Source organism: Oryx dammah, unplaced genomic scaffold, assembly GCF_014754425.2.
Source record: "Oryx dammah isolate SB20612 unplaced genomic scaffold, SCBI_Odam_1.1 HiC_scaffold_1, whole genome shotgun sequence".
Classification (NCBI taxonomy): Eukaryota; Metazoa; Chordata; class Mammalia; order Artiodactyla; family Bovidae; genus Oryx; species Oryx dammah.
The window spans coordinates 38,077,743-38,096,040 of NW_024070185.1; the positions used below are offsets into that span (position 1 = coordinate 38,077,743).

At 33.2% G+C, this 18,298-nt stretch overlaps 1 protein-coding gene across 2 annotated transcripts in view; it reads left to right on the plus strand.

Moving 5' to 3' along the window:
• LOC120864157 (uncharacterized protein KIAA2026) overlaps positions 1 to 18,298 on the plus strand; it is a 104,710-nt gene that overhangs the window by 70,097 nt on the left and 16,315 nt on the right. Inside the window, exon 5 of one of the 2 annotated variants that reach the window (XM_040241041.1) lies at positions 2,555 to 2,644. The exons of the other annotated variant lie outside the window; for it this stretch is intronic. Within the exon in view, the coding sequence (XP_040096975.1) occupies positions 2,555 to 2,644 (90 nt within the window). The remainder of the gene's footprint in view (positions 1 to 2,554; positions 2,645 to 18,298) is intronic. 2 annotated transcript variants of the gene reach the window in all.

Below are 18,298 nucleotides of genomic sequence, written 5' to 3' on the forward strand. Positions count from 1 at the left end.
GCTGAGTATAAAGCCCACACACACACAAAAAAGGCCACACAAACACACACCTTACTTTGTAAAGAGAAGAGTGTATAAATGACAGAATTGACATAAATATTTTCCCTTAAAATATAACCTCAAAATGATAAGTAACAAATTTAGAATAATGTTCTCATACAAGAATTTCCTAATAACTTGACTCTATATTTGGAGTATACGTATTACATATTACATATATATGTAGAGGGAGGTATATATTAGTACTTAAAGAGTATAAATTGTTAGGTAGGTATTAAGTCACTTTAAGATAGGTTCAAAGTAAATATTGCTAAAAATATTTTAACCCTCAAATTCAATAAAATTTATGTTTGAATCATGGCATTTAAGGAACATTTGTGCATTAACATTGAACATTTGTGCTTTTAATTCAGTATTCCATCCCCTATTTGAAGATAATCTTTTTAAATTTTGTACTCATTTAGCTCCATACTACCAAATGTTTCTGTGACCATGCAGATTTGTAATTCGTAATCATTTAGAACATAATTGCCCAAAAATGTGAGATTTGCAGCCCATACCTGGGAACTTGTTACAAATGTAGAATCCTAGGTCCCACCTCAGACCAACTAAATCAAGATCTCATGACTAATTGCTAATTAAAAGATCTTAAATTTTTTAGGATGTGTTCAGGTATAGGGGTATATATTTTCATTGTTACTGTGAGTTTCTACAAAAGTACAAAGAAAATGTACCTTTACTCCATGTATAATGAGACAGCTAAGTGAAAATTGCTCTGAGCTTTGCTGTATGTACAAATGAGAAATCCATGCCATGTCATTAACTAGTACACCAAGTTCAATGAATGGGGTGTAACCATTTGCAAGTTCCATGGCAAATTTGACATGGTAGTCATAATAGCAGTTTATACAAGTTTAGTTCCCATTGAGTACTTACTAGAAACCTGGTGTAGGGCCAACACAGTTCTGAGGCTTTATTTTTATGATAGAAGTTGAAGACATTATCTAGTTCTAAAGGCACTTACATAATTAGCCACTTTACTACTTAACCATCAACATTTCTTCCATAATTCTAGATTTGGCAAATGGAAATGTGTATAATGTGTCAGCAGCAATATCCTACTATTTAGTTGTTATACTGGTGTTTTCTACTCTGAAATTGTTAATTTGGGTTACCTAAATACATGTTTCCCCTGCTTTGTCAGTTCTGTGAGTTTGAAATTATGTAGATGTTTCTAATCATTGTTAATACGGAGTATAATTTATATTATCTGTGATAATTCTTTCTTAGTCTATTCGGTTGAACCATATTGTCTTTTTTTGTAATCAAAGGCATATCAACGTTTCATATGGTTCAACTTAAAGTGTGGAGGTTCCTAGTCTCCCATTTTTGTCACATAGTAGTCACTGGGAATGATCTTGTTGTAATTCTCTTTTGCTTTATGTTTTTGTCCATTTTCTTTTAGAAGAAAATATGCCTTTTAGGAAAACAGTGCCCTTACCAAAAATTAATGAATGTAAAAAACATGAAACTAATAAAAAATTAATAATGAATTAATAGCTTTATAAGTATAGTATTTTTCATTTATACGGTATATAATTATAAGACTTTCATTAAATCTAAAACTTTTCCCCTGTATGTGATTGCAGTTCTGTTTTAGAAATCTTCTATTTCTTTTTCACAACAGATTTTTAAAAATCTAAGCTTAAATTATTTTAGAAAAAAAGTTGAATATTATCAAACTGATTGAAACATTCAGTATAATTTTACAAGAACTAAAATGTAGTTACTAATATTTTTGTTATGTTGCTGATGCTTCACTGTTTATAAATATTTAGCAGTTAAGCCAAACTTGATTATTAATTAATAACTAAAGACCAGTTGTTTTGACCATTTGCCAATATTACCAAAGTGAAATAAGGTAAACCACACAGTTATGAAAGGCAATAGATGCTATCTTTGGATCTGGTTTTATTAAAGACTACTAAGGTCATATAAAGAATGTATACTTAATTTCATTAACTTCTTTCAATATATTCATATAGTTGGAGTCCCTCTTTATTAGCAGTCCCAACAGCAATGATACAATTTGTTAAGTTATATAGTTAGCAACCAAAGCAAAAGTAAAACAGTTGTTCTCCAGGGGTGCATTTATTCACCTGCTCGGAGACTGCTTGATGAAACATTTCATAAAGGTGATCCAGTAACTTGTGAAATATAGGGTGAGTTTCCAGATCTTTGTCATTCTGGGCTGAAAGTTAAGAATGTTTTAAAAAAAAAAAAAAAACCTGGATTATAAAACAAACTGAAAGATGGGGACATGGGATGAAACCACCAATGTTGAAATTTCAGCTAATTTTATACTAAGCCTGAAGTTCATACATCATAACAAGTAAATATCTTTTAAAATATCAACTGTGGAGCTTTCTTTGCATTTTACTGTTACAAAGACAAATAATTGTGAATTCAATGTGTGTTAAAACAACTTCTGTTACCACATTTTGGGTGTTTTATATTATGTGTTATCAAGCTGTGTTTTTGTGTTTTATTTTAGCTTATTTGCACTAATCTTGATGAACTCAGGGAATTAATCACAAAAATCGAGAATGAACTCAAAGATCTGGAAAACAATAGAAAAAAATCGGTAGGTGTTGATCCAAAAGTTCTATCTATTATTGTCAGCATTAAAATTTATTCCTGCTTTTTCTAAAGCCTTTTTAAATCTTGTTGTCCTGAATTACATATAAATTTGCTTGAAAAATAGAAAGATGTTTCTTTTATTTTTCCTATGTGGTCTAGTTTTCACTTTTAGTAGACAAACATGGTGCTGGGGCAAGTACATTAATTTTGTTTGCCTGGTTCCAACAGGTTTAGTTTTATGTATTTCCCAATATACTGGTTGGTTGTTTTCTGACTGGTAGTTTTGGGGTAGTGCTTACCTTACTGATATTCTTAATTAATAATTATATGCTTTTAATGGATTAGCTCTGACATAAATAACATGTAAATTATTTAATCTTGCCCCAGATGTTTTTGATACATGCTTAACAGTATTATCTTAAGAACCTTTAGCATCTAAAGGTCTTTTAACTTTCACTATACTAAATTCACAATTAATCTTTACCTTTGCTTTTAACTGTTCTTGAGAGAATAGAATATAAAGGGCTTTATTTTTATTCACCCAGCACTTGGTAAAACACTCAATTATGTTATTTATTAAATTAGTAATACCCATTTAACTGACATTTATAGTTCTATTATATCATAGATTTGAAACACAAACACCAATAAATAAATGGAGAAGGCTTTAAGCATTGAAAAAAAAAATCAGTCACTATTTTAAAAAATCTCTTTATTTTATGCCTCAGGAATGTCATGAAACCACATTTAGGAACTTGTTCAGAACCTGTTAATCTAGAATTGTGTATGATAATAAGGTTAGAGGTACAGCAGGCTTCATTCATATCAGCAGATTTGTAATACTCATTTTATATGTTGTTCAGAAAGGGCATATTGGTAGCACTTTGAAGGAAGGAAATTAAAGTACTGTGAGATCATTTAATACAGAGGTAAAACAGCCTTAAGCATTTCAGAAGTATCTCACATGATACCCCTGAAACTATTGGCTATAATCTAAGAGATGAGATAATATGAGGACAGCTATCAAAAGCGTTAAGAAAGCATCATGTTCAGTACACTTTTGTGTACAATATATAATCTGAGAATGCAGAAAACTTTATTTTAGGATTATTTCCATTAAAAATGGTTTAGATCATTATAAGACTATGAGAGGTTATCTGTTTGTTTTGCTTTGTTTTGTTTTGAATATGTCAGCAATCTCTTGGTGTGGAACGAACCCTACATGTTGTTTTAAAACAACCTCTGTGATATATTTCTCAAACTATATTAAAATATTTTTTCCTCAACCAGTGTTTTTTTAATGTATTTTATGTGTATGTTTTTAAAGGATTGATTCTATTATTTAATAGGAAAAATATTTTGATCAGGATATTTAAAGTTTTTTTTTTGCAGAAGCCATTTATTTTTAGTGACTTGTCCATACTTCATGACTCTAAACAGAATTCTGTTAAGTAAAAATTTGTTTTTTATTAGCTGCAGTTAAACAATAACATTCATCTTAATTTGTTCTCATATTATAAATTAGGGTTTTGTTTTTAATGGATAGTTCAAAGCATAATAGGCTTATGTGCTTACTTATGGTATGTAGTGTAAGACAAAAAGACTTTTGCAAGCATCCTAGAGTTTTTCTATAAGCCATCCACCTCATTTCCATTGGTAGTATAAGGGATTAGCATATTGCCTTCCTTCACAGAAGTAATTATAAGAGTAAAAGAAAATACAAATTACAAATATTTGACTCTATAGTACTTGGGGGTATGTTTATCAGAAAATTTTAGGTTATGTATAGGTTTTAATTGTTTAGATTTTGTGTCTCTAAATTTTTGACTTGTCCAAAACCATTGGTATTTGCATATTAGTTTTAAAATATGTTTTCTGCTCTTCAAGAAATAAAAATTCTTTGAACTTTACTTTTTGGGAATAATTGAGATTCCCAGTATACAGGCTACTTGCTCTAAAATAAACTGACTAAAATATTGTTTTCATGAATAACTTATCTTAATAAAATGTCCAGGAATAAAGGAATAGTAAAAGTTTGCATCTCAGTGTCATTCCTTATTTTTTACAAACGCTGATACTGAGTATGATAAATTTTATTGAACTTTTATGTTGGTATTGAATACTAGTTTGTCATCATTTGGGAGTAGGGATTCCACTTAACTGAATTTTCTAGAAAACCTTAACATTCAGTACTAAAATCCTTACTTTAATCATTCAATGAAAAAGATTTCCCTGCCTCCTGGTACTATACTGAACATAATTGAACCCTTTTCTTGATAACTCAGGGATCATTATGAATATCCATAATTGTACTGATACCCTAAAAATCTATTGATGTCAGTAACTCTTATTAAACATTCACAGATAGGCCTTTAGGTTATATGTTTTGAAGGTTTTTGTTTGTTTGCTTGCTTTTGTTCTGTCTCTTCATTGTCAGTCTGTCATTTCTTGTGTGTCCATTTACTTGCCCTAACTGATGGTTGCAGAGCAAGTAGCCATATTGTCAAAATTGGGCTCATGGTAAGGACCTGAGAGATTTTATTAATAATGAAATGTATGAACTTGGTGGTAGTGATAACCATTTTGTTTATTCTTTGCATAGTGAGCTTCCTTCACCATTGCCAGACAAATGAAGTTATTAATATTGTTCTTCATAAAAGGATATCACTGTGAAAAATAATGTCAAAACAACTCTGTTGTTTATCATCAACATTCATATCCATAATAATGGCTTCAATAACAAAGAAGATATATTTCCATATAAACTTTTGGTTGTCATAAATGTCATTACTAAAGATAGAAATTACATATGTGATAGAGGGTTTTAACACGGATTCATTTAAACACCTGGTGGTCTGGGGAAGCTTCTCTACAGGGCATTTCAAGATGTTTTTCTTACCAAAGCAACAAGGAAGAATTACCCCATTTCCTCATCCAGGTCAATGTTCCGTTAAAAAAGCTTTCTTAATCTCTTGGAGGTTTTGCCATTGAACTGCTCATTGTACTGGAAGAGTTAGTCTTTTAAAATCTGGATTGTTTACTCATTATTGCAGGACAATTAATTCTACTTACGATTTATAGTGTGAAGAGAGAAATAAGTGATTTAGTTTTCTTGAGTTTACTTTAGTTCACTTGATCCCATTACTTCATTTAAAGGTTTATTCAAAGAGGAATCAATGTCCTTTACATCTTCCAGTGCCATACAAATTACCTACCTGAGTTTTGTTTAAAGTGAGACATCTGACAGAGATAAATAGAATTATATAGTTTGACAAAATCCTTTAATTTTTGTCTGTCTCATTATTATTTAGATCATAGGGAGGTTTTTTTTAGTGCTCTAAAGAAGACATCATGATATTTTATTGTTTTTATCTTTGTGGGTTTAATCAAGAGATAAAAGTTGTACTTTGGAAATTTATTAGTTTTCTAGAAAGACAGTTTTACACCTAAGATATTGATAAATTTTCCTGATCCTATTATATTTGAAATTTGTTAAACATTTTTGCTGTATAAATAATCAAACTTGATAGATTTTTGTAACACTGATACAGAAATGGTTATTATGTTTCTTAATTTTTCATGTGACCCTAATCTCATATTTGCATAATTTCCTTATGTTTTATATTATTGTTTAGATCTTAAAAGAGTTTTCAGTCTTTTTGATAGTGAAAAGTCAGTGTAGAGATGGGGTGTATGGAAAAGTGAACATTTGGCAAAAAACAAAAAGATACAAGAAAAGAAACCTTGTCTGGACTATGACATGATAAATGATAGTCATCAATATAAACAAACTAAACTTTAAAATATAATACCATATCTTTCTAATATACCTTTTAGCAGTTAAGCACTTCAGCACTGAGCAGGTTTTAAGACTTCAGATATTTCCAGATTTCATATTCAGTATGTAATAAAAGCTATAAAACTGTCTGTACTCTTTGGTCCTGTAATCGTAGTTAGTATTTAACTTTTATCCTCCCCATTTTGCACACTATTCCCCTGTCCCCCCAAAAGTAATTTACACAATATTATGTTCAATATCTCTCTCATAGTAGAGAGAGCAATAATATTAACAGTGGTATGTCATAAGGCTGGTAAAATAAAATATTTGTAGATCATTGTTACTATATGGAAGTATTTGTGAAATTGTTAACTTTTAAAAACATTCAAAAATATATACACAATAATTACAGTATGTCAAAAGGCATAGTTTTTTTGTAAGACATGTTTTAAGAGAATTAGAAAGAAATTACAAGTCATGAATAAAATTAATCTTTACTATGTTCTTGAAATAATTTAAATTCATAATAATAAGACTTCTCTTGCTTAACCAAAGGCTATGCATTAACTAGATCAAACATTAGAGAAATCAGAAGCTTAGATCAAAGATGATTACACCCTAGTTTTTGTCAGAGTTTTGTAAAAGCCAGTGGTTATCAATGAGGAATGACTTTGCACCCCCACTATGAGACTTTGGCAATGTCTGAAGATATATTTGATTGACATAGTTGAAGAGGTGGTACTGGCACTTAATGGATAGAGGCCAGTAGTGCTACTAAAAATATTCTACATTGTATAATCTTATAATGCACATGATAGCCCCCCACAACAAAGAATTATCTGGCCTCAAGTACCAGTCATGCAGAGATTGCAATAATATCTAAATTATCCTTAAATAAGTTTTTGACCATTACATCATTATATATCTTATTTTCTCATTCTAGATCTTTTGATAAATGTTAACAAAACTGAAAAAACTCTCAGCTGTGGGGAAAAAGATGCTTTGCCGTTAAATAGTCATATTTAAAGCTTTCAAAAAGTTAAAACAGCCTTTTGGAAACCCTGTATAATAAATAAGTTCCTTTACCTGTCATATTCTAGTCTTATTCAATAGGCACATACTTCCTCATTGTGGTCTGTGTACTGTACATAACACCAAGGAACTTGGTAGATATTCAGAGACTGAAAGTCTTTATCCTCAAGGAGTTCACTTTAGAGCTTAAGCTTTTTCTCCCCAATCCTGAGAATAAATCTTTAATCAGTATTGGTTGGGCTGATTCCTGTCTTTTTATAAAAGACTTGATCTTTGATTTTCAAGTCATTTAAATTCAGGAGTCACTACTTCTAGACACTTGCTTCACTCACTTAAAGACATGTTTATGTATTATTTGGGAGTAAGGGTGGAAGGGTAGATAACATGGACTTTATGAAGAATCAAATATTAACTGACATAATCAAAATAATAGTAAGGAAAGAGAACTAGATGATGGGAAACATGAACCAGAACAATAGCTGGCTAGTAAGACAAAGCTTCAATTGACTGTAGTCACCAAATTATCTGAGAATGCATTATCTTCATTTGTCTATGGTAGGTCTCACTTTGGGGCTTTTTTTTTTTTTTTTTTTTGACATTTAATAACTACTCTGCTCAACTGAGAACTGGATATTAACTCCTATTAATAGTGTTCACTGTTTCCATTACTGGAATTTGGCGTAGTCTATATCCCATCAGGGAAACTTTCTTAAAAGTAATATTTGAACCTGTTTTTTCCCAATGAAAGTTCCAATTAAAAAGGGAAAATGTTTTATGTTTTTTACATCAGCCAGAGTATTAATACTGTGTCTTCTCAGCAAGGAGTGAACTTCAAGGAAGAATTGAACTAGGTGACAGATCCTTCTATAGTTTGAGCTTCATGGTGCAGCTTTTATAATTTGCTTTAAACTCTCTTGAATTACAAATCATACACACTCAAATATAAGTTTTAAATGCCAAATATTTTTCAAAGCCCCAATTAAATTTGTATTCTATTTAATTTATCTATTTCTATTTAACTCTACTGCCTTTCACTGACAAGAGTTCTGACAAATTGAATTTAAATCCATGAGGTGCTTGAGACCAAAAATAAACTTTGCATCATTCTATTTATTTATATTACAGAAGAAATGAAAATCTTTGGAAAGCCCCCAAAATTTAAAGATAGAATAGTTTAATACCTTTTGTGAATTAGGGAAGAATATCATCCAAACAATAGAGAAGATTAAACACTAATAAAACTTCCCTACCATCTTATTATACTCTGTAGATACGAAGGTAAAAGTGATACATTATATATTAAAGGAAAATTAATCCGATCTACCAAAGAATAAAAGAGTCTAAATAGAAGACAGAGTCCACATATGGATCTCTAGCACTTTAAAATAGAAAACAAACAAAATGGAACCAGTTTCTTTTAATGAAGATATGATGCTAACTAGTTGTAGCAAGTGCTTTTAATTAGGACAGAAGTATTTTAAGGCAGATTTAGTTGCATGAAATACTGATAGACAATTTGAAAAACAAGATTTTAGGGTCCAAAACTAACAGTAATCAATAACCATTTAATATAGGAATATAGGTTATAGCCCTGTAAACCCTAGCATCACTGCTTTAAAATATGAAACAATGGCTTGTTCATAGTGATGAACAAGTCAGTAAGAGTTAAATTATATTCATTGTGTGCTCAGAAAATCTGGAAGACATGTATTTTAGGAATGTTTATCAATTTTTAAAAATCTTTTCAGCTAAGCAGAAAATCTCAGCTAAGAAATTTACTTCTGTGGTTTGAATACTTATTGTGGACCTACTGTGTACTGAGTATTGTAGTGGAGCCTGAGAAAGTAAAAATAAGTAGAATACTGACCCTACTTTTAGTATATCCTCAGTCATAATTTCATTTACATGGAACTTTTTATGCTCTGAAGTTACAGTGTTGCATTACTTAGTGATTCAGATTGTGCTGTGAATTGCATGAGACTCCACCTTTCTGATAACAGGTGTAGATTTGATTAAATGTTATTAACCTCTTTGCTACCACCAGTTTACTAAAAAGGGTCAGATTCAGATACTACTCAGTAGTTAATTTCTAGTCCAGGATTTTTTCTTCTTTATGAATGGAAGTGGTTACATACCATCAGTTATATCCATATTGTTAGATTTTCTTCCCCAGTAATCATGACTATTTCACTGGGAATGTGATCTGTCCACTGTCTCTGCAAAGTCAAATGACACTGAAATTTCCAGTATTATCACTGATGTAGTTGTTTATCATCATGCTTTCTAGTTAAATGCTCATTTAGAAATACAGTGGAAACATTGTATGTGCTGTGCAGTGTTGGTATCTTTAAATGCTTTTGTTTCCTATTGAATTAGTATTAAGAGAAAGTGGGTAAGAGTACCTAAAGAGAAAATACTAGTATATGATAGAATAGTTCATATTAAGACCTCTGGTAGTGTTAAAATACTTTTTTTTTAACTTCTTCCATACTAATATTCAAACACTTCACTATATTGTCTAACTAGTACTTTTTCAAGAGACTGTATACCACCAAGGTGAATGTGGTATTTTACCCCCAAAACTGTGAATATGCACGAATATATTAATACAGTGGTAGTTTCTTTAGGTGAGCAATAAGCAAAAAAAGTAAATACTTGTTACCTTTTCATTTACTATTACTTAGATTAATGAGAATGTGAAATAATTAAATTATTAAAATGCTTAATTCCAGTTAATTTGTGCTATGTTTTTTATCCATTTCCATTAAATTATTTGCAACCTAACTTTGGATATTCCTAATGTTTTTAAATAAGACATCTTTATATGTAAATCCATTTGCCTTTTCTAAAAGCTATTTGAATTTTATTAGAAAAGCATGATGTATTATTATATAATCCTTTTCCACCATATGATTTATGTCAGTGACAAGAACCAAGCCTATAACAAAAAATGCTCTGTTTTATGATCCCTGTTTCTGTGCTCCAGCAACACGTGTAAGTAGAAGCATGTAGAAAGAGAGCATTGATGCCTTTTTCATATACATTATGTTTTTGTACTCTTCTTTTTAATAAAAATTATATTTTTATCATCACAATAATACCATTTCAATTTTAAAAATATTCTTTATGTATTTATATATGATAATCTTTTTTGCATGCAACAGTTGATATTGATTTTGTTTAGAAATCGGTGTAAGAAAATCTAAAAGTAACAGAATGAACTGTATAAATCAATTACTTTCACCTAATATTCAGAGTGTCTAAACTTATTAAATATGCAAAAGATCCATAGTGATAAGACATTTAATAAATCTAGAATTTATTTGTTTTCCTCTTTTCTTCCTTCTAGATGTTCAGTGTCCCCAGCATCAGTAGATTGCCAATTCCCTCTCCTCGCAACACCCCAGCCAGTATTAATGCTGGTCTGTCATACCCATCCCAGATTACTGCAGCAGAATGGAGTTTTTCTTTAGTTGTAAGGTAAGTTTCCCTCCCCACTCATTCCACACAAACAGACTTAGCTTTCCATTTTACAATATTGTGTAGTTTTGTAAGTTTTTTCAGAGTATCTTTTCTCTTGTGGTTCCTTAGGTTATTAACATATCACATTATAAAGCTTATAAAACTGCATAATATAATAAAGCACTTATCTTGTGACCATAGACGAACTCCTTGTTGTAGTAATCCCTATCAGGTTATAAAAGCTTTAGTATTTGACAGTTGAGCCATCTCATGGAAAGGGAGCTGGCAATCTACAGCTGCTGTGGACATTGGATGAGAAAATATTGAAAGGTAAGCCTCAAATTTAGATCATACTGTATACTTTTGGTTCCATGGTGTGTGCTTGAATTCATACTTCATGTTAAACTTTATAGTAAATTTATAAAAGAAAGATATATCACTCTCTTCTTTTTAAAGAGACCATCAGTAAATATTTGGATTATTAACTTCATGTAACATATTGGGATTATTTTGGAAACCTTTTTTATTCCTGAAAATAGAATTCTAATTATTAAAAATAGTTCATTTATCCCCATACCTGTTTATAAAGAAAAGTCAGGACTAAACTTATATACGTAAAGCTTATAAAATGTATTTTTTATTATAGAAACAGTTATAACACTGTTCCACAGATAACCATTTACTCCTTAATCTTCCTACCTACCATCTTTTTTTTTCTGTTCTTTCTTTTTTTTTTTTTTTAAGTTGGAGGCTAATTACTTTACAATATTGTGGTTTTTGCCATACATTCACATGAATCAGCCATGGGTGTACATGTGTTCCCCATCCTGAACCTCCATCCCACCTCTCTCCCCATCCTATCCCTCTGGGTCATCCCAGTGCACCAGACCTGAGCACCCTGTCTCATGTATCGAACCTGGACTGGCAGTCTGTTTCACATATGATAATATACATGTTTCAATGCTATTCTCTCAAATCATCCCACCCTCGCCTTCTCCCACAGAATCCAAAAATCTGTTCTTTACATCTGTGTCTCTTTCGCTGTCTCGCATATAGGGTCACCATTACCATCTTTCTAAATTCCATATATATGCGTTAATATACCATATTGGTGTTTTTCTTTCTGACTTAATTCGCTCTGTATAATAGGCTCCAGTTTCATCCACCTCATTAGAACTGATTCAAATGCATTCTTTCTAATGGCTGAGTAATATTCCATTGTGTATATGTACCACAGCTTTCTTATCCATTCATCTGCTGATGGGCATCTAGGTTGCTTCCGTGTCCTGGCTATTGTAAACAGTGTTGTGATGAACATTGGGGTACACGTGTCTCTTTCAGTTCTGGTTTCCTCAGCGTGTATGCCCAGCAGTGGGATTGCTGGGTCATATGGCAGTTCTGTTTCCAGTTTTTTTAAGGAATCTCCACACTGTTCTCCATAGTGGCTGTACTAGTTTGCATTCCCACCAATGGTGTAAGAGGGTTCCTTTTTCTCTGTACCCTCTCCAGCATTTATTGTTTGTAGACTTTTTGATAGCAGCCATTCTGACCTGCGTAAGATAGTATCTCATTGTGATTTTGATTTGCATTTCTCTGATAATGAGTGATGTTGAGCATCTTTTCATGTGTTTGTTAGACATCTATCTGTATGTCTTCTTTGGAGAAATGTCTGTTTAGTTCTTTGGCCCATTTTTTTATTGGGTTGCTTAATTTTCTGGAATTGAGCTACAAGAGTTGCTTGTATATTTTTGAGATTAACTCTTTGTCAGTACTTCATTTGCTGTTATTTTCTCCCATTGTGAGGCTGTCTTTACAACTTGCTTATAGTTTCCTTCGTTGTGGAAAAGCTTTTAAGTTTAATTAGAACCCATTTGTTTATTTTTGCTTTTATTTCCATTACTCTGAGAGGTGGGTCATAGAGGATCCTGCTATGATTTATGTCAGAAAGTGTTTTGCCTATGTTTTTCTCTAGGAGTTTTATAGTTTCTGGTCTTACATTTAGATCTTTAATCCATTTTGAGTTTTTTTTCCTGTATGCTGTTAGAAAGTGTTCTCAGTTCAGTTCAGGTCAAATGCTCAGAAGTATTGGAGTTTCAGCTTCAACATCAGTCCTACCAGTGAACACCCAGGACTGATTTCCCTCAGGATGGACTGGTTGGATCTCTTTGCAGTCCAAGGTACTCTCAAGAGTCTTCTCCAACACCACAGTTCAAAAATATCAAATCTTTGGCACTCAGCTTTCTTTATAGTCCAACTCTCACATTCATACACGACCACTGAAAAACCATAGCCTTGATTAGACTGACCTTTCTTGACAAAGTAATGTCTCTGCTTTTTAGTATGCTGTCTAGGTTGGTTATACAGAGAAGGCGATGGCACCCCACTCCAGTACTCTTGCCTGGAGAATCCCATGGGTGGAGGAGCCTGGTAGGCTGCACTCCATGGGGTCGCTAGGAGTTGGACACGACTGAGCGACTTAACTTTCCCTTTTCACTTTCATGCATTGGAGAAGGAAATGGCAACCCACTCAGTGTTTTTGCCTGGAGAATCCCAGGGACGGGGGAGCCTGGTGGGCTGCCGTCTATCGGGTCGCACAGTCGGACACGACTGAAGTGACTTAGCAGGTTGGTCATAACTTTCCTTCCAAGGAGTAAGTGTCTTTTAATCTCATGGCTGCAATCACCATCTGCAGTGATTTTGGAGCCCAAAAAAATAAAGTCAGCCACTGTTTCCACTGTTTCCCCATCTATTTCCCATGAAGTGATGGAACCGGATGCCATGATCTTAGTTTTCTGAATGTTGAGCACTAAGCCAACTTTTTCACTCTCCTCTTTCACTTTCATCAAGAGGCACTTTAGTTCTTCTTCAGTTTCTGCCATAAGGGTGGTGTCATCTGCATATCTCAGGTTATTGATATTTCTCCTGGAAATCTTGATTCCAGCTTGTGCTTCTTCCAGCCCAGCGTTTCTCATGATGTACTCTGCATAGAAGTTAAAGAAGCAGGGTGACAGTATACAGCCTTGACATGTTCCTTTTCCTATTTGGAACCAGTCTGTTGTTCCATGTCCAGTTCTAACTTGCCTCTTGACCTGCATAAAGGTTTCTCAAGAGACAGGTCAAGTGGTCTGGAATTCCCATCGCTTTCAGAATTTTCCACAGTTTATTGTGATCCACACAGTCAAAGGCTTTGGCATAGTCAAGAAAGCAGAAATAGATATTTTTCTGGAACTCTCTTGCTTTTTTGATGATCCAGCAGATGTTGGCAATTTGATCTCTAGTTCCTCTGCCTTTTCTAATACCAGCTTGAACATCTGGAAGTTCACGGTTCATGTATTGCTGAAGCCTGGCTTGGAGAATTTTAAGCATTACTTTACTAGCATGTGAGATGAGTGCAGTTGTGTAGTAGTTTGAGCATTCTTTGGCATTGCCTTTCTTTGGGATTGGATTGAAAACTGACCTTTTCCAGTCCTGTGGCCACTGCTGAGTTTTCCAAATTTGCTGGCATATTTGGTGCAGCACTTTCACAGCATCATCTTTCAGGATTTGAAATAGCTCAACTGGAATTCCATCACCTCCACTAGCTTTGTTCATAGTGATGCTTTCTAAGGCCCACTTGACTTCACATTCCAGGATGTCTGGCTCTAGGTGAGTGATCACACCATCGTGGTTATCTGGGTCATGAAGATCTTTTTTGTACAGTTCTTCTGTGTATTCTTGCCACCTCTTCTTAATATCTTCTGCTTCTGTTATGTCCCTACCATTTCTGTCCTTTATCGAGCCCATCTTTGCATGAAATGTTCCCTTAGTATCTCTAATTTTCTTGAAGAGATCTCTAGTCTTTACCTTTCTATTGTTTTCCTCTATTTCTTTGCATTGATCACTGAGGAAGGCTTTCTTATCTCTCCTTGCTATTCTTTGGAACTCTGCATTCAAATGCTTATATCTTTCCTTGTCTCCTTTGCTTTTTGTTTCTCTTCTTTTCACAGCTATTTGTAAGGCCTCCCCAGACAGCCATTTTGCTTTTTTACATTTCTTTTTCTTGGGGATGGTCTTGATTCCTGTCTCCTGTACAGTGTCACGAACCTCTGTCCATAGTTCATCAGGCACTCTGTCTATCAGATCTAGTCTCTTAAATCTATTTCTCACTTCCACCGTATAGTCATAAGGGATTTGATTTAGGTCATAACCAAGTGATCTAGTGGTTTTCTCCACTTTCTTCAATTTAAGTCTGAGTTTGGCAATAAGGAGTTAATGATCTGAGCCACAGTCAGCTCCCGGTCTTGTTTTTGCTGACTGCATAGAGCTTTTCCATCTATGGCTGCAAAGAATATAATCAGTCTGATTTCAGTACTGACCACCTGGTGATGTCCATGTGTAGAGTCTTCTCTTGTGTTGTTGGAAGAGGGTGTTTGCTATGACCAGTGCATTCTCTTGGCAGAACTCTTATTAGCCTTTGCCTGCTCTATTCTGTACTCCAAGGCCAAATTTGCCTTACTCCAGGTATTTCTTGACTTCCTACTTTTGCATTCCAGTCCCCTATAATGAAAAGGACATCTTTTTGGGGTGTTAGTTCTAAAAAGTGTTCTAGTTTCATTCTTTTACAAGTGGTTGACCAGTTTTCCCAGCACCACTTGTGTCTTTTCTTCATTGTATATTGTTGCCTCATTTGTCAAAAATAAGATGTCTCTAGGTGTGTGGATTTATCTCTGGACTTTCTATTTTGCTCCATTGACCTATGTTTCTGTTTTTGTGCCAGTACCATGCTGTCTTGATGACTGCAGCTTTGTAGTATAGCCTGAAGTCAGGCAGGTTGATTCCTCCAGTTCCATTCTTCTTTCTCAAGATTGCTTTGGCTATTTGAGGTTTTTTGTATTTCCGTGCAAATTGTGAAATTATTTGTTCTAATTCTCTGAAAAATACTCTTGGTAGCTTGATAGGGATTGCATTGAATCTGTAGATCTCTTTGGGTAGTATACTCATTTTCACTATGTTGATTCTTCTGATCTGTGAACATGGTATATTTCTCCATCTATTTGTGTCATCTTTGATTTCTTTCATCAGTGTTTTATAGTTTTCTATATATAAGTATTTTGTTTCTTTAGGTAGTAGATTTATTCCTAAGTATTTTATTCTTTTCGTTGCAATGGTGAATGGAATTGTTTCTTTAATTTCTCTTTTCTGTTTTCTCATTGTTAGTGTATAGGAATGCAAGAGATTTCTGTGTGTTAATTTTATATCCTGCAACTTTACTATATTCATTGATTAGCTGTAGTAATTTTCTGGTGGAGTCTTTAGGGTTTTCTATGTAGAGGATCATGTCATCTGCAAACAGTGAGAGTTTTACTTCTTCTTTTCCAATTTGGATTCATTTCTTTTTTTTCTCTGATTGCTGTGGCTAAAACTTGGAAAACTATGATGAATAGTAGCGGTGAGACTGGGCATCCTTGTCTTGTTCCTGACTTTAGGGGAAGTGTTTTCAATTTTTCACCATTGAGTATAATGTTTGCGGTGGGTTTATCATATATGGCTTTTATTATGTTGAGGTATGTTCCTTTTATGCCTGCTTTCTGGAGAGTTTTTATCATAAATGGATGTTGAATTTTGTCAAAGGCTTTTTCTCTGTATCTATTGAGATAATCATATGGTTTTTATCTTTCAATTTGTTAATGTGATGTGTCACATTGATTGATTTGTGAATACTGGTGAAACCTGCATCCCTGGGATAAAGCCCACTTGGTCATGATGTTGATCTTTTTAATGTGTTGTTGGATTCTGTTTGCTAGAATTTTGTTAAGGATGTTTGCATCCATGTTCATCAGTGATACTGATCTGTAGTTTTCTTTTTTCATGGCATCTTTGTCTGGTTTTGGTATTAGGGTGATGGTGGCCTCATAGAATGAGTTTGGAAGTTTACCTTCCTCTGCAATTTTCTGGAAGAGTTTGAGTAGGATAGGTGTTAGCTCGTCTCTAAATTTTTGTCTACCTACCATCTTTATCTTTTATTCTGTATTGATCAGTGCAGATGAAGATTGTAAGAGCCTTTCTGATTTTCATTGTAGCCATATTCTCTCATGTATTACATGGAGATGGGGAGCTTGCCGTTTTCCTTGTTTTTTAATTCACTTTTAAACTTTAGATCACCATAGTTTTAAGTACTATTTTAATTAAAGTAAATTTTAGAGATTTTAATATTTGCATCACAGAGATATGTAAATATAGGAGTTACACAATACAGTCTGTTCTTTAGGGACTGTCTATATGTAAGCCAGGAGAAGTGGCTTTGTGCAGTGGAAGGAAAGTGGATTTTAGCATTCAGGAGATCTAAAGTCCTAAAATGTTCTCCCACCTACATGTACTTCTCTGTTTACCTTAGACGTTTTCCACCTGTAAAATTATGTCTGCTAAGTTCCCCTTTAGCTTTAAAAATTTCATCCTAGAAGCATGATAATTTTTCCTTTCTCTGTGTATATAAAGTTGGTCAGTCAGAAGTTCAGGAAATACTTAATTTTAAATGGATTTTTATTTTATATTAGATCTAAGTTAAGTCAGATTATTACCATTTGGCTAACTTTATTTAAAAATTCATAAGTTCTCTACATTAGTTTCATTGTATACTGTGATACTCTTGAGATCAGCACTGGGTAGAAAAGAACATACTGTTTTAAATCCATTTGGGTTATATTGACCAAAGAAGATAATAAATGAAACAAGCAGTGTGAGTTTCTCTTTTACTGTCAAGTGATTAAAGTACACATCAAATACCAGTCCCAGAGCAGTGAGTCTGAATTTTTTTTTAAACATGTCCCACTTTTTGATCGATAACACACATACCCCCTGGCAGATATAGGGATGCCCTTTTGTTGAGGTCGTTATATCCTTTATGTGTATCTTCTTCTAGTCAAACATTTTATCAGCCTTTACTTTCTGTAATTTGTGTTATGAAAATAATAAACTTTTTTTGAAATACAGAGTGATTAAATAGGCATTTTCAAATATAAATTAGGAGCCACACATCACTACCCCAAGTTGCAAATATGTAGACTAAAGAAAGGGAAGAAGGCCAAAAAATATATATATCAAGTTAAAAGGCCTTAGACATTTACAAACAGGTCAGTGGGTGAAACAGAGTTATACAAAAGTTAGAACTCTGTTCTCTGATGAATATATATGACCCCGTCCCTGCGTGCTGTTAGTTCAGACATATATTTTCTGGGCATTAGATTAATTAAAATTTAGTAACCAAAATAAAATCAAAAGGTAAAGTCTTCCTAATATGTTTCAAATTCTTTCCTGTAAAAATTAATATTGTAATTTAGTCAAGACACAAACAGAGCTAATAAATGTCTTGAAATAGTATCCAGTTACACAGTCTCCACTTCATTTGCC